Source organism: Zootoca vivipara, chromosome 12 (genome assembly GCF_963506605.1).
Source record: "Zootoca vivipara chromosome 12, rZooViv1.1, whole genome shotgun sequence".
NCBI lineage: Eukaryota > Metazoa > Chordata > Lepidosauria > Squamata > Lacertidae > Zootoca > Zootoca vivipara.
This window is the reverse complement of record NC_083287.1, coordinates 6,503,924-6,521,457: the sequence shown is the minus strand read 5'-3', so window position 1 is coordinate 6,521,457 and position 17,534 is coordinate 6,503,924. Positions and strand designations below refer to the sequence as shown.

The 17,534-nt window shown below is 49.2% G+C and overlaps 1 protein-coding gene across 1 annotated transcript in view; it reads right to left on the bottom strand.

The window, feature by feature from the left end:
• AOAH (acyloxyacyl hydrolase) overlaps positions 1 to 17,534 on the bottom strand; it is a 105,536-nt gene that overhangs the window by 60,425 nt on the left and 27,577 nt on the right. The window contains exon 6 of the mRNA XM_035129543.2: positions 9,674 to 9,730. Coding sequence (XP_034985434.2) covers positions 9,674 to 9,730 — 57 coding nt within the window. The remainder of the gene's footprint in view (positions 1 to 9,673; positions 9,731 to 17,534) is intronic.

Below are 17,534 nucleotides of genomic sequence, written 5' to 3'. Positions count from 1 at the left end.
AGGAACTTATCACGCTAAGTAACAGCGTTTGCTTCTCCTGTTGGGGAAAATTGGGATCCATGATGTCGGATGTATCTCAGCAATGGGCAGGTCGGGTGGGAGGTGCTGTGGGCCCCACCTCCTCATTGTCAACCACCTCGTCTTCCAAAGGAGGCATTGACTGAGGTGAAGATGTCTCACGAAGGTGGAAGGAGAGGGCCAAGTGGCTGCCCTACATGGGTCACCCAGGGGTGCTTGCACCCCAAATGCTGCTGAAGTGGGAGGGGCAGTGGCTCCCAAGGGAGCCCACCCCCCTGGGACCCCCTGTCTGAGAGGGTGTACATGGGCCTGAAGAAAGGGGTTGAGACCTTGAGGCACCCTCTGACCCGACTGCCCTAGGGGAAAGGGAAGGCTCTGTGGGGGCCCTTCTGCCAGGGCCCCTTCCTCCCCTGCTAAGCACCCGGCCTCCTCCTCACCCTGCCCCTGTGAGGGGATCAGGGGCTCCTCCAAGATGAGGAGTCTTCTGAGGGGGAAGGAGAGGGAACCAGGAGGGCTTTCCTGAAGCTCCAATCGGAAGCTGTGGAAGCCACATCGGACGTTCGGCTTCCAAAAATAGATTGCAAACCGGAACAGTCATTTCCGACCATCGTTGCAAGAGAGCTGCGGCGTTTTAACATCGATATTGCAGCGCTTCAAGAGACTCGAAGAGCAGGCGAGGGACAACTGAAGGAAGAAAAAGGAGGCTACACATTCTTCTGGAAAGGTCTATCTGAACAAGAACATCGAATACATAGGGTAGGCTTCGCTATCAAAAACGACCTTGTGAAGTTCCTGTCAGAAGTCCCTACCGGCACTAATGAGTGATTCTCAACCCTTCTAATAAAGCTCTCCAAAAACCAACAGTCTACTATTATAAGCGCTTAATGCACCAACACTGGATGCCGATGAAGACATTAAAGAAAATTTTTACTCTCAGCTGGATACTGTCCTATCAGAGACACCTAAGGAAGATAAAATTATCCTCCTGGGTGATTTTAATGCAAGAGTTGGGCAAGATTTCGATCTGTGGCCTGGGACTATTGGGAAAGAAGGAGATATCAACAGCAACCAGAACAGAATCTTACTTTTGACAATATGTGCAGCACACAACCTTGTTATTACCAACACACTCTTTCGACAGAAAAATAAATTTAAAACTTCATGGAGGCATCCTCAGTCAAACCACTGGCACCTCTTAGACTATGTTATTGTCCATGCTAAAGATTGCCGTGATGTGCTCCTTACCAGAGCTATGACGACTGCTAGACAGATCACCAACTAATACGCTCCACGATGGCTATCAAGATTATACCTCAACACAGGCTTCAAGGAAGGAAACCAAGGCGCAAAATGAACATTCAAGCCCTTCAAGATCCCATTAAGCAGGATTGCTTCTTAAGGACCAACTGCTTTCAGAATTCCCTGATAACCTTGAGGAACACTGGACCAAGCTAAAAACATCCATTATTGCAGCCTCTGGACAAACTATTGGATATCAAACCAAGAAACACCAGGACTGGTTTGATGAGAATGGCAGTGAGATTGAACGCATGATTGACAAGAAAAGGAAGGCCTTTCAGATCTGGCAAAGAGATAGAAACTGCCACTAAGGGAAAAACCTATGTCAGCGCTAAGGCTGAGGTTCAAACCAGAGAACTAAAAAACACCTGGTGGATAAAAAAAAAAAAGCTCAAACGATCCAGCAATTAGCCTACACTCATGATACACAGAGTTTCTTTAAAGCCACAAAGACCATGTTGTTGTTGTTGTTGTTTAGTCGTTTAGTCGTGTCCGACTCTTCGTGACCCCATGGATCAGAGCACGCCAGGCACTCCTGTCTTCCACTGCCTCCCGCAGTTTGGTCAGACTCATGTTTGTAGCTTCGAGAACACTGTCCAACCACCTCATCCTCTGTCGTCCCCTTCTCCTTGTGCCCTCCATCTTTCCCAACACCAGGGTCTTTTCCAGGGAGTCTTCTCTTCTCATGAGGTGGCCAAAGTATTGGAGCCTCAGCTTCAGGATCTGTCCTTCCAGTGAGCACTCAGGGCTGATTTCCTTCAGAATGGAAGACCATCTATGGGCCTATAAATCATGGCATATGCCCCCTACGCTCAGCAGACGGTAACACACTTCTAAAAGATACAGAAGCTATTGCACTGCGCTAGAAAGAACATTACCAACATCTCCTTAACCGCAACTCCCCTGTAGCTGCTGAGGTCCTCTCACAAATTCTGCAAAAACAAGTTAGAGATGAGCTTGCAGTATCTCCAAATCTGGGAGAGTTGTGTACAGCTATTAACTAAATGAAAAACAGCAAAGCCAGTGGATCTGATGGGATACCTGCCGAAATCTTCAAAGTGGGCGGAATTGAACTTACACAACAACTTCACAAGCTCATCGAAAAAATCTGGGAAAGAGAAATCCCAGCAGACTTTAGGGATGCCAAAATTATCAATCTCTTTAAAAAAGGTGACAGAACTGATTGTGGAAACTATCGAGGCATCTCTCTATTAGTTGCGGCCGGCAAAATTCTTGCAAGGATCTTAGCAAACCGTGGTAACAATATCCGAGGTGACCCTTCCTGAATCCCAAAATGGTTTTTGGCCTTCAAGGGGGACAGTGGACGTGATTTTCACTGCTCAAGAGCTTCAAGAAAAATGCAGAGAGCAAAACCAACCCCCTGTATATGGCGTTTATTGATCTGACTAAGGCTTTCGACACTGTAAATCGTAATGCCCTGTGGACTGTCCTTCTGAAAATTGGCTGCCCAGATAAATTTGTAAACATAATTTGGCTCCTCCATGATAATATGGCAGCAACAATTGCAGATAACAATGGCTCTCAAAGTGAACCATTCACAGTGGGATCAGGTGTTAAACAGGGTTGTGTTATTGCCCCAACTCTATTCATTATTTTCATTCCATGATCCTACACTTTGTCAACGGTAAACTACCCACCGGAATAGAAATCATATATCGAACAGATGGAAAGCTCTTCAATCTGAGCAGGCTGAAAGCAAAAAGTAAAATTACCGTAACTTCCATCATAGAGCTTCAGTATGCTGATGACAACATAGTGTGCGCACGCTCAAAGGATGACCTCCAAACCATCCTAAATATCTTTGCAGAAGCTTATGAAAAGCTTGGCCTATCACTCAACATCCAAAAAACCAAAGTGCCGCACCTACAAGTACAAAATAACCCCTCTGCAGCGCCACGAATCCAATTCAGTGGTGTAACGTTGGAAAATGTTGATCACTTCTCCTACCTAGGCAGTTACCTTTCCACAAGGGCCAACATTGATGCCGAAATCCAGCATCGCCTGAGCTCTGCGAGTGCGGCTTTCTCCCGATTGAAGTGCAGAGTGTTTGAGGACTGGGACATTCGCAGGGAAACCAAAAGACTTGTTTACAAAGCTATTGTACTACCAACCTTACTATATGCTTGTGAAACATGGACCACTTATAAACGTCATCTCCAACTCCTTGAAAGATTCCATCAACGGTGTCTCCAAAAATTTTTACACATCACTTGGGAAGACAGGTGCACTAATATCAGTGTACTGGAAGAAACAAAGATCACCAGTGTTGAAGCAATGATTCTTCAACATCAACTTCACTGGACTGGTCATGTTGTGCAATGCCTGATGATTGTCTTCCAAAGCAACCACTCTATTCCGAACTTAAAAATGGAAAGCGTAACGCTGGTGGTCAACAAAAGAGGTTTAAAGACTGTCTCAAGGCAAATCTTTAAAAATGTAGTATAAACACTGACAACTGGGAAACACTGGCCTGCGAGTGCTCCAGTTGGAGAACAGCCTTTACCAAAGGTGTCATGGGCTTTGAAGAAACACGATCTCAGGACGCAAGGGAGAAATGTGCTAAGAGGAAGGCACGCTTGGCAAATCCACACCGTGATCAACTCCCACCTGGAAACCAATGTCCCCACTGTGGAAGGATGTGTGGATCCAGAATTGGCCTCCACAGTCACTTACAGACCCATTGTTAAAACCGTGTTTATGGAAGACAATCTTACTCGGCTACGAGTGATCGCCAAATAAGAAGAAGCATGACTGAAATTTCAGCTTGACCAACATCAACATTCACATTCAAAAGCACAAGAACTCTACCTTTAAAATATTAAGAGAGGGGGAAAATATTTCTTTCCCTCGATGGGAAATGCTGTCATTGAAATAAGAGGCTTTCTTATGTGATTTGATAAACGGTGAGTTTCATCTTGTATATGAGAATAATAAATTAATCTGTTGAAATTCATCACTTGGATATAAAAGGCATGAACTGCCCTCACGCTATGAGGTTTTTATTGTTGGTGGGGTTGTATGAATGGCATAAATCGTTATGAATGTCCATCATTTGGGCATCCGTCCTCAAATAAATCCATGGTACATCTATTCAATCATCTGAAGAGGTGATCATTTCAATATCTGGGACCACTGTGCTATAAGCTCCAGGCTAGAACCATATAATTTGTCACGTTGAAAGAATAATGGCCCTTTGTCCATTTGCTGCATTTCATGATGTCGAACCACATGAGGAGCATGGAAGAACTGTGAACTATTGTGAACTAAATGAAACAGGCACATTTGCCCTGATAACCTGACAGAGGAACCAGCATTCTTGAGTGGAAGTTCCAGGCAATACACTCAGATAACCATGCATACAAAGGAAAGAGAAAAATCCCATATGGCTTATATATTCCCTTTCTATGGGATGCAACACAGAAGGCACAAAAAAATTACTCCTATACTCAGTTACCATAGCAAAACACTATGCAACTTTTTTTTTTTTTTTGGTCACTCATTGGCTGCCTTCATATAAGCCTTCCCACTATGACAGCACAGTACATTCTGAGACATGTGCTACGACCAGAATATGGTTGCATTTTCTAAATCATGTACGCATGATTTTTCATTACAGTAATTTGTACTTATGTATATGTGTGTTTGTATGGAACACATGGGTGTAGCCAGGATTTATGTTGGGGGAGGGGACCAGCACAGAGTTATCTTACGCAATTGGCCAGTTAAGTATTTTTATTTACAGTATTTACTTGATTTAGGGGGCGCAGCCCCCCACCCTGGCTATGCCCACTATTTTCCCTGCCCATGTGAACATAGCCTCTAGGATACATTCTTAAAGCCCTCTGGGCAGCCGTGGGTTTCTGGAACGTGAAAACCTACTCGCTTTTCAGCTTCAGACCGAGTCGTGACATTTTGCATTTGTGCTATGAATCCTTTGAAATTAAAGGCAGCTCAGATAGGAAGGCAAGCCAATCTGGAAAGTGTGTGGGGGGAGAAACTCCCACTTTGAATAAATAAAAAGCACTGCATTCCCCCCCCCCGCCCCACATTCGCTGACATACTTATGTCTAAACCTATCTGTAAGTAGCATTTAAAAAGTTTCCCTTTTCCAGCTTAGAATTTTTAAGTAGATTAAAAATCTACTTCTCAAAGTTGCATTAACATCAAACACTTCACATTTTTGACAGGCACCCCTGCTAGTCTATTCCCTCCCACACATCCCAAAATGCCACCAGCATTGCTGGGAAAAATGTCTACTGAAACCTTGGTTTACTTCGACTACTCCTTGACCTGCGATTTGCAGGAGATCTTGTCTGAAACCGGGCCTCGGACTGGTTTGGATGTTGCTACTATCTGTGCCCCTGATCTGTGTGGCTCTTTCCGACCTGAGCAAGGATTCAAACCCAGCTCCCCCTAGTTCGGCTCTCTGTCCATCCACTATATTTAAGTGGCCCCACAGCAACCCCTCCGACAATGTTGCAAAAGAGCACCCAAACTTCTGGTGCTTCAAAAGATTACATGTTGGAAAGTCACATAGCAGCTTCCATGTGAACCTTTGGAAGCAACAGTTCTGGTCCCTGATAAATTCCTTAGTCACACAACCTCACCACTGATATAACATAAACTCGCCTTATGAGGCCACTGTTCCATCTAGCTCAGTATTGCCTACACTGACTGTCAGCAGCTCCCCTGGTCTTGGACAGGGTCCTTTTGAGCTGCATCTGCAGATAGCATGTCCTGCAGTATAAAGGTATCCTCTGAAAAGATGTGCATTATACAGCCAAAACAGCGTCATACCGCCATAGCTGCCAAGTCTCCCGTATTCCCCGGGAAACCCCCGTTTTTCCAGCTGTCCCCAGCCGAAAAAACCGGATTTTTTTGTTTTTCCCCGGTTTATTCTGGCACGGCAGCCATTTTGGAACTGGACGGAGCATGCTCAGAAGCGACTTTTGATGCTGCTTTGCCCAGTTCCAAAATGGCTGCAGCGCTACTTCCGGTCTGCTACTTCCGGTCCAGTCCCTTATTTCTCAGGCCGGAATTTGGCAGCTATGCATGCCGCTTTCCTCAAAGGAAACTGTGGTTTCTAAAGGTGCAGAGAGTTGTTAGGGAACCCCTATTCCCCTCACACAGCTACAATTCTCAGAGCACGTAGCTTTAATAGTCAATAACCTTCCCTGCGGAATTCTGGGAATTGTAGATCCCTGGGGGAATAGGGGTCTCCCAAGACTTCTGAGCACAAGCATTCCCAGGATTCTCTGGGGGATACTATGACTGTTTAAGGTGCTATGAAACTGCTTTCAATTTATAGTGCAGATGCGGCCGAAGTTTTAGATGTGCAACTTCCGCTGTGTTCGTGTTTCATCCCTCTCTCTCCAAGCAATTTGTGGCAGCAGAGCAGGCAGTAATTGTCTGAAGATGCTCACATGCGCTCCAGCTGCTTCTAAACTTGAGTTGAAAATGCTTATTTACAGGGTGTTGTTTATTGCCCTGGCATCAATTTTCAGCATTAACCTAGGGATTAATTAGAAATCTACATTTTTACTTCCGCAGCCAGCTTCACGGCAATAACCTGGGAAGAACCAATATCACAATTCCTTTGCAAACAGCAAAAAAAGAAAGGAAAGGAAACCATTTGCACTGCAATCAAATACCCACAGAAAACAGGGAGCAAACCCTACAGCTCAGCTGAAACATAAAAGTGAAAGTATATCTAGCCCAAAGGCAAATGGATTTGCTTTCCTCCTATGCTACTAGGTAACATGAGATCAGCATACCTGGAGTTCAAACAGCATCTTCCCATGCAATGTTCTACACCCTCACCTCAATTTTAAAGGCAATAGTGAATACCTAAGCATGGGAAAGTAATGAAGGAATTTAGCAGCACAGGAAAATGCTCCATGGTGGAGAAACTGGGGAGGGAAAGGAAAGCTCCCAGGTGAGAGGTGGGAGGGTCAGACATTTTCTGTGTTGGTGCCATGATTTAGAGCTACTTTTTTTGGTTAGAGTGAAGATTCTATGTTTGCCATTTTTTTGGTATTTTAGATACCCTGCTGCTAATCTTCCCCTCCCTTATTTTTTATGCTGCTGCTATTACGAGAATTTGCGTTTATTTATGATGCCCCTGATGAGCCTCCCTGGGAGAGCATTGCACAAACAGGAGCCACCACAGAAAAGGCCCACTCACATTTTCCCCACCTTCCGGGTCTCTGGTAGAGGAGGCACACAAAGAAGGTCCTCAGATTATGATTGCAGAGTCCTGGTTGGAGAGATCATCAGGGGGTTTGGGCTGGGTGTCCATCAGTATGCAGATGACATCCAGCTCTACCTCTCTTTTAAATCAGAACCAGTGAAGGCGGTGAAGGTCCTGTGTGAGTGCCTGGAGGCGGTTGGAGGATGGATGGCGGCTAACGGATTGAAGTTGAATCCTGGCAAGACAGAAGTACTATTTTGGGGGGACAGGAGGCGGGCGGGTGTGGGGGACTCCCTGGTCCTGAATGGGGTAACTGTGCCCCTGAAGGACCAGGTGCGCAGCCTAGGAGTCATTTTGGACTCACAGCTGTCCATGGAGGCACAGGTTAATTCTGTGTCCAGGGCGGCTGTCTACCAGCTCCATCTGGTACGCAGGCTGAGACCCTACCTGCCCGCGGACTGTCTCGCCAGAGTGGTGCATGCTCTGGTTATCTCCCGCTTGGATTACTGCAATGCGCTCTACGTGGGGCTACCTTTGAAGGTGACCCGGAAACTGCAACTAATCCAGAATGTGGCAGCTAGACTAGTGACTGGGAGTGGCCACCGGGACCATATAACACCGGTCCTGAGAGATCTACACTGGCTCCCAGTACGTTTCCGAGCACAATTCAAAGTGTTGGTACTGACCTTTAAAGCCCTAAACGGCCTCAGTCCTGTATACCTGAAGGAGCGTCTCCACCCCCACCATTCAGCCCGGACACTGAGATCCAGCACCGAGGACCTTCTGGCGGTTCCCTCATTGCGAGAAGTGAGGTTACAGGGAACCAGACAGAGGTCCTTCTCGGTGGTGGCACCCGTCCTGTGGAACGCCCTCCCAGCAGATGTCAAGGCAATAAGTAACTATTTTACTTTTAGAAGACAACTGAAGGCGGCCCTGTTAAGGGAAGTTTTTAACGTTTAATGCTGTACTGTTTTAATATTCGGTTGGAAAGCCGCCCAGAGTGGCTGGGGAAACTCAGCCAGATGGGTGGGATATAAATAATAAATTATTATAAATTATTATTATTATTATTATCATACAGGGAAGAGGCAACCCTTGAAGAAATGCAGTCCTGCACTGTTTAAGGCTTTTTAGGTCAAAACCAGCACTCTGAATTGGGCATGAAAACTAATTGGAAAACCAGTGCAGTCAGGCCAGGATTGATGTCCTATTGTATTACCGTATACCACTTCTGTTATGCATTTCCTCCGCTTATAATTGCATTTATATAGCTGTTTTGATTCTTTTAATGGCTAGATATCATGTTATGTATTGACTTTGTGGTCTATGTCATAAACTGCCCCCTTTTTCTGACAATGGGAGATATGGAAGTAAAATAAATAAAATAAAATAACACTGGTCCACCTAGCTCAGCAATGTTGACACCTGTGTCAGAATTGGTCCAAATCCAAAAGGGTGAAGGCAATTTTTCTCCATTGAGCTAAAACTTAGGCCATAAACAAACATCTATCAATTGGAAGGAAGAACGCAGCTCTTCTCCCAAGGGCAGGAACATTCGGGATTTAAGATTTTAGGTGTGATGTTAAACCGGAAAACCACTATTCTTTACATACAGTCAAAGCCAAAGTAAGGAGAAAAGGAGGAGGATAGCAAGCGCAGAGCAATGGATCCTTGCCAGGGATAAATGTCTATAATTGACAATTTCTACCTGAGAATCTTTCAGTAGAACATTTGAGGTTCCTATGATTAACTCCCCCGACACCTAGACATCTCTTTTGTGTTTGATATATATTTTTATCTTGGGTCCCCATTTCAATATCTTTTTTGTTGCTATTCCTTTATCCTTAATAGTTACATTTTTCTTCACACAGTAGTAAAAGCAAGGCTTCCCACAATGCTTAATGTTTATTCAGGAACATTTCTGAATATTTTAAATCAGGCATCCCCAAACTGCGGCCCTCCAGATGTTTTGGCCTACAACTCCCATGATCCCTAGCTAACAGGACCAGTAGTCAGGGATGATGGGAATTGTAGTCCAAAACATCTGGAGGGCCGAAGTTTGGGGGTGCCCGTTTTTAATTCATCTGGCTTCAGAATTAACCAGTTCTGATTAGGCACAATCATGGTGAAAATAGCCTTTCTTACCTTGAGCTGATTTGCAACCATTCTTTCTGATTCCTTTATAGCCACATTGAAGCCCATCTAAAACAGAAAAAGAAAGTGTTTCACAATCCAGACTATTATTCCTATTGACACTCCTACCTTTTGAAGCTTAGCTGGGCAGCGAATAAAGAATGTGCAAGGGCACAATCAATTATCTCCTTCTGGATCCACCATCAATTATTTGATTACCTTCCATCACATTCCATTTACTGTATAAATGTTCATTTATTTCGCTGCAAGCCCTTTTTTTCTCCATGTTAGGGAATATAAATCTGTTTGAGGCTGACGATTCATATCCGAAGTAAGGTTTGCTAGCCACAGAAAACAAACTTCTGTTGGGTGGTGTGAGGGACGAGGGATACAGGGAAGTCCCTCCCATCTTAAGTTCCAGCCCATCCCCAAGCGCGGGAGAGAGTAAGGAGAGCTCTGCCTCCAGCGGAGAGTCAGGAAGTGGTGTCCGAGGCTCAGGCAAGGTTGTGGAGCCCAGGACGCAGGTGGGACAGGAAGTTGGACGCACAGGGGGGAGGCCAATTCCCCCAACTCCCGAATTGCGACGCAAACGTAGGGGGAAGAGGTTGGGTCTGCCAAAGCTGTGGTGCTGGAAGAAAACGCGCCAATCGCCATTCGGGAGTTCAGACACCTCACCTTAAGGATGCATTTTTACTGCTCTGAACACTGTAAATAATCAGCACTTAATAAAAGCCTAAAAAGACCATGCTGGAGTCGTTACTCTAGAGTAGCCATACCAGGCCCTCTGACAGCAACTCCCGAATCTTTTTTTTGGCTACTTTGGAGTGCAGCGATGAGCGCTCAAGAGGCTGAGCATTGGAGGCTGGAGGCCGAAGCAGCGAAGCAGGAGCTGCAGAACCTCACAGCGCACGCACAGCAGCAATTGCATGCCGCTCAGGAGGAAGCGCGAGGGGCGCAGGAGGAGCTGAACAAGCTGGTGGACCAGGTGAGGACAAAAGAGGAGACTGAGAAACAGCTAAGGGTGATGGTTTTGGACCTACAGAAAAAGTTGGAAGAGGAGAAAGCCGCTAGAGGTGGGGGGGTGCCCCAGCCGCAGCTAGTCCAAGTGAGAAGGGGACAGAGCCTAGTCACCAAGTTTAGCGGCGACCCTAGGGAGTACCTAGGATTCGAGACAGAAATAAATTATGCGCTGGAATTGCATGCAGCAGAATTCCCAGATGACGCGCACAGAGTCTCCTTTATCATAGAGCATTTGACGGGGGCCGCCCGAGAATGGGTAAGACCGCTCATCGCGCAAAAAAATCCTTGCATGAAGAACGCAAAATTATTTCTAGAAGCTTTAAAAATAATGTACGCTAGTGACAGTGAAATGGAGGCCACTAAAGAGGAGCTTCATAACTTAACACAAGGAAAATCGACAGTTAGGGACTACTGGGCGAGATTCACCATGCTGGTGCACAAACTGGGGTGGGATCTGCAAAGTGAGCCAGTGAAATCAGCCTTCTACATGGGTTTGCATGCAGACGTTAAGGATGAGCTGGCAAGAGGTCCCAAACCGCGAACTATGGATGAGTTAAGCAAAGCGGCGCTAGCGGTGGGGGTGAGACAGGAATCCAGATGGAATGACAAACAAGCGACGCGCGCAGCAAAACCTTGGTTCCCACGCTCCCAGGACAGACCACATCACCAAACCCCACCCCAGGGCCCGCCCCCACACCCGCCCAGGCCAAGCCCAGAGCCGGAACCGATGGAGATCGGAGGAGCGCGCGCGCGGGCTTTTCAAACCCCGGCGGCGCCAAGACGCAAGGAGGGAAGGGGCGGGAATTGCTTTCTCTGCAACTCCCCCCGGCATCGCGTCAGAGACTGCCCTCATCGCAGAGAGTGGCAAGGAAAGGCGGGAACGGTTGTACCTTCCCCCGCTGACGCAGCACCACAGCAGGGAAACGAGACAGCCTGGCTGCAGGAGACAAGGGGCAGCAGCCAGGCACAGTCAGCAGACAACAGCCCCAGCCCGCCCACCCGCACAGAGAGGAGCAGAGCCAGCCCACCCCTCCCAGAGCAGGAGTGGTTCTAGAAGTCACGCTCACGCTCCCAAATGGCTATCCCCTGACAGTCCTCGCCTTAATTGACAGTGGTGCCTCAGCCAACTTCTTCTCGAGAAACTTTGCGGAAGAGCACCAGATCCAACTTCTGCAGCTGGATTTTCCCCTGCACGTGGCCACCATTGACGGCAGAGAGCTGCTGGGAGGGGCCATCACGCATCAAACCCCCCCCATGAGAATGACGGTGGGAAGGCACTCAGAGACACTGGCTTTCAACGTCACAACCATCTCAGACCCCCCCATCGTCTTGGGCATGAGCTGGCTGACGCGCCACGACCCCTCCATCAGTTGGCACCAGAGATGCATCACTTTTGGATCGGACTTTTGTCTGGAACATTGCATGCAGCACCAACCAGGGGAGGGGCCTCCGATAGCCACGGTGGCCACCATGCACGTCAAGGGGGGTGAGGCAATACCCAAGCCGTACTGGGACCTGCAGGAGGTCTTCAGCGAAGCGGAGTCCGACCACCTACCCCCACACAGGCCTTTTGACTGCCAGATCAACCTGGTGCCAGGGGCAACTATACCCCCAGCCAAGCTGTACGCCATGTCAGATCAGGAACTGGAGGATCTGCGCGCTTTCATCGACAAGAACCTCAAGCGGGGGTTCATCAGAGAAAGCAAGGCAGCAGGGGGCAGCCCGGTCTTCTGGGTGGACAAGAAAGACACGCAACAGCGCCGTCTGGTGGTGGATTTTAGACGGCTGAATTCGGTGACAGAGCCAGTGGCTTTCCCCATGCCCAGAGTGGATGATCTCCTGACAGCGGCACGCAGGGGCAAGATCTTCACCAAGCTCGACCTAAGAGGGGCGTACAACTTGATTAGGATCCGGGGGGGTGATGAATGGAAAACCACGATGTTCACGCCTCTGGGCTCTTTTGAATATCTGGTGATGCCCTTCGGGTTGCAAGGGGGCTCAGCATGCTTCCAGGCCTTCATGCACCACGTCCTGGGGTCCCTCCTCTTCAAGAACTGCTTGGTCTTTCTGGATGACATCCTTATCTACTCCAATGACCCAGTGCAGCATGTGAAGGATGTCAGGGAGGTGTTGCAGCGCCTGAAGGACAACCACCTGTATGTGAAGCTGGAGAAGTGCAAGTTTCACACCAAAGAAGTGGACTTCCTAGGCTACAAGCTGTCAGACAAGGGGCTGGCGATGGACAAGGACAAGGTGCAGGCCATCCTGGACTGGCACAGCCCCAGGACGCGAAAGATGCCCAACGCCTACTAGGCTTCGCGAACTTCTACAGGAAGTTCATCAAGAACTTCTCTCGCGTCACGGCTCCTATCACCGACTGCCTGAGAGGCAAGCAGAAGTTCCGGTGGACACCAGAGGCGCAAGCAGCGTTCGAAAGCCTCAAGAGGGTATTCGCTTCAGACCAGCACCTGTTCCACGTGGTGCAGGATGCGCCCCTACGCCTGGAGACAGATGCTTCGGACAAGGCTCTGGGAGCGATTCTGTTGCAACTGGACGCCAACAGAGAGTGGAGACCCTGTGCCTTCTTCTCCAGGAAGCTGACCCAGCCGGAACGCAACTACACAGTGTTTGACAGGGAACTTCTTGCGATCCACGCTGCGTTCCAGCACTGGCGACACTTCCTGGTGGGCGCCAAGCACCCCATCCAGGTGTGCACAGACCACAAGAACCTGGAGTTCTGGAGAACTGCCAGGGTGCTCAACCAGCGGCAGATACGGTGGGCAGAGTTCTTCTCGAACTTCAACTTCTCCATCCACTACATCCCGGGAGAGCAGAATGTCAGGGCGGATGCCCTCTCCCGCAAGCCAGAGTACATGGAGGAGGAGTTGCCACCGGCACCCAGGCATATTTTCCCCCCATCAGCATGGTCCTGCGGAGCAGCAGTGGTGAGCGAGGCAGAACTCACAGCACTGACAGCAGCTGATGAATTTGCCACCCGCATCTTCAGAGAACTGAGAGGGGGGGGGAGCAGGCCAAAGACTTTGAGGAAAGGAGGGGTTTGCTTTTTTACAAGGGAGCCCTGTACCTGCCAACCAAACAGCTGAGAGGTAAGGCCCTCAAGCAGATGCACGACAACCCAACGGCGGGTCATTTTGGAAGGGACAAAACCACTCACCTAGTCATGAGACACTTCTGGTGGCCAGGGGTGCGGGAGGATGTTCGGGAGTATGTAAGGGGATGTGACACCTGCCAGCGAGCAAAGGTGGTCAGAGCGCCACCAGCAGGTTTGCTGGAGCCCTTAGCCACACCGCACAGGCCGTGGGAAGTAGTGTCCATGGACTTCATCACAGACCTGCCGTCGTCCAGGGGCAAGACCGCAGTGTTGGTGGTGGTGGACCTCATGTCCAAAATGTGCCATTTTATACCGTGTGCCAGGGCGGTCTCGGCAGAAGAGACGGCCAAACTGTTTGTTGACCACGTATTCAGACTGCATGGATTGCCTTTAAGGGTTATTTCGGATCGTGGCCGCCAATTTGTTTCCAGGTTCTGGCGGCGGCTCATGAACCTCCTGCAGGTGGAGGTCAGCTTGTCGACGGCTAGGCACCCGCAAACCAATGGACAGGCGGAGCGGGTCAACGCCATTCTGCAGCAGTACCTGAGATGTTACGTCAGCCAGAGGCAAACGGACTGGGTGGATCGCCTGCCACTGGCAGAATTTGCCTACAACAATGCGGTGCACGTCTCCACAGGGGTGTCGCCTTTTAAGGCCAACTACGGGCGCGACCTCAGATCTTTCCCGGAGAGGGAGGGGGAGGAGGAGGAAGAGGGCCCACAGGCAGAGGATTGGGCAGAGGACCTGGAGACGGTGCACCAGCAACTCAGAGAACACTTGGAGAGGGCCAAGGAAGCGTACAAGAAGGGGGCAGATCGCCACAGGCGACCGGGAGAGGTCATCAGGGTGGGGGACAAGGTTTGGTTATCCTCGGAAGGTCTTCCCACCAGGGGGCGATGCAAGAAGTTAGCACCCAGGAGGCTGGGCCCCTTCACGGTCACGCAACAGGTCAACCCGGTAGCCTTCAGGCTAGCACTGCCGGAGGACATGAGAGTGCACCCAGTGTTTCATAGATCGCTGCTGTCGCCGTACAGGGAAAGTACCAGGTTCAGGGACAGCGATCAGCCTCCAGAGGGAGGGGGGGAGACGGGAGACGCCCGACAGCTCAATGAGGCAACTGAGATTTTAGACTCAAGGAGAGGGGTGAGAGGACTGGAGTACCTGATAGCATGGGAGGACACTCCGCCGTCCCACAATGAGTGGATACCGGCCACAGAAGTACCTGAGGAATTTTTAGTGGAAGAGTTCCATGCCCTGTTCCCCCACAGGCCCAAGCCCTGGCACATGGAAAGGGAGGGAGAGGGGGAGGGGCAGGAGGAAGGGATAGCAGGCAGCAGCTCTCCATGGAGATGGGAAGCGGAATTTGAGGACACGGAAGAAGAGGTGTGGTTTTCACCGAGGTCAACGACGTCAGAGGCAGGAGAGGACTGGCAGAACATTTTTACTCCCACCAGCTCTGACGCCACTGACTTCTTGGGATTCCCGTCTTCTCAGGGGGAAGGAGAAAGATCGCAGGATTGGGGGGAAATTTTTACACCCACAGGCTCGGATGCCACAGACTTCTTGGGGTTTCACTCATCCCCAGCAAGCGGAGAGCCACTAGGAAGGGGGGGAGAGGAGCCTGGGAGGGGGATGGATGTGAGGGACGAGGGATACAGGGAAGTCCCTCCCATCTTAAGTTCCAGCCCATCCCCAAGCGCGGGAGAGAGTAAGGAGAGCTCTGCCTCCAGCGGAGAGTCAGGAAGTGGTGTCCGAGGCTCAGGCAAGGTTGTGGAGCCCAGGACGCAGGTGGGACAGGAAGTTGGACGCACAGGGGGGAGGCCAATTCCCCCAACTCCCGAATTGCGACGCAAACGTAGGGGGAAGAGGTTGGGTCTGCCAAAGCTGTGGTGCTGGAAGAAAACGCGCCAATCGCCATTCGGGAGTTCAGACACCTCACCTTAAGGATGCATTTTTACTGCTCTGAACACTGTAAATAATCAGCACTTAATAAAAGCCTAAAAAGACCATGCTGGAGTCGTTACTCTAGAGTAGCCATACCAGGCCCTCTGACAGGTGGTATTCACAGATTAGATTTTGGGGTGTGCTTACGGGAGTTTGTGGAAGTATGTTCAATGAAACAGAATTCCTTATACAGTGGTGCCTCGCTTAACGAATGCCCTGTAAGACGAATTTTTCGCTAGACGAATGGATTTTGCGATCGGAGGTTGCCTCGCAAGACAACGAGGTTTTCTATGGCCGCCGCTTTGTCTTGCGAAATGTGGCCATAGAAAAACAAACCTCCGACTGCAAAGTCCAGCGTGCAGCGAAAAATTGCCAGGGCTTTTTGCCGCCTGCCTTCCCCTTGGCTTGGGGAAGGCAGGCGGCAAAACACCCCCACACCGCTGCACTTCGGCTCTGGGGTTCAGAGCCGAAGAGCGGCGGTGCGGGGGCTGCGAAGGCAAGCAACTGTGTGCCAGGCAGCTGGGGGAAAGCAGCCCCCGCGCTGCCGCACTTCGGCTCCGTTCCCCAGAGCCAAAGTGCAGCGGTGTGGGGGCTTTTCGCTTTCACACCGCCGGGCTTCGGCTCCAGGGGACGGAGCCAAAGCACGGCAGTGCGAAAGCCCCCACACAGCCGTGGGCTTTTTGCCGCCGCACCACCGCACTTCGGATCTGTTGGGGGGGAGGGAGGAACGGAGGATCCTATGGGTCCTCCGTTCTTCCCTCCCGCCGCCCGACAGATCCGGCATTTGGCTCCGTCGGGAGGGGGGAGGGAAGAACGGAGGATCCTATGGGCTGAACCTTGTGCCACAGCAAACAATACTTGCAAGATTTAAGGCTTACCCTTCAACATTCCTCGGATGAAAACAGGGACATTCTATTCTACATCACTGCTAGGAGGGGGCCTTTTAAACATTAAGATTTTAATTAAAGCACTTAAAACAGTCTCCCACTGTGTGGTCAAAATTGAGATCTCCAATTCTTTTAAGTGCTATAACAAGGGTGTCTCTGGACCTTAAATTGAGGCTCATACAACAAAAAATAATATTTAGAATATACAAGACCCCATGATGTTTGTTTTTAAAAAGGGTTATCTAAGGTATCTAACTGTTGGAGATGCAAAATAAAAAAATTCCTTCAGTAGCACCTTAAAGACCAACTAAGTTTTTATTTTGGTATGAGCTTTCGTGTGGATAATGCTTCTCTAATAATGCTTCTGCTGCTCCAGAGAAGCGGACACGGAGCAATGGATTCAAACTACAAGAAAGAAGCTCCCACCTAAACATTAGGAAGAACTTCCTGACAGTAAGAGCTGTTCGACAGTGGAATTTGCTGCCAAGAAGTGTGGTGGAGTCGCCTTCTTTGGAGGTCTTTAAGCGGAGGCTTGACAGCCATGTGTCAAGAATGCTTTGAAGGTGTTTCCTGCTTGGCAGGGGGTTGTTGTGGGTGAGGAAGGGAAAGGAGAATGTTAGCTGTTTTGAGACTCCTTCCGGTAGTGATAAAGTGTGATATCAAATCCAAACTCTTCTGCTCTTCTTCCTAGCCTAATCTACATCACAGGGTATTGTGAAGATTAAATTGAGAGAGGCATGGGACCTTGCTGAGCTTCTTGTAATAAAAGTAAGGAGGGGAATGGAATGAATGAATGAATGAATGAACAAAAAGGGACGAAAGAAAGGTAAAGTACAAGCATGAAGAAAGCTACCAAGTGACAGATGCAATCTTTAACGCATTTGACCGTTGACTTAACCAACCAATGCTT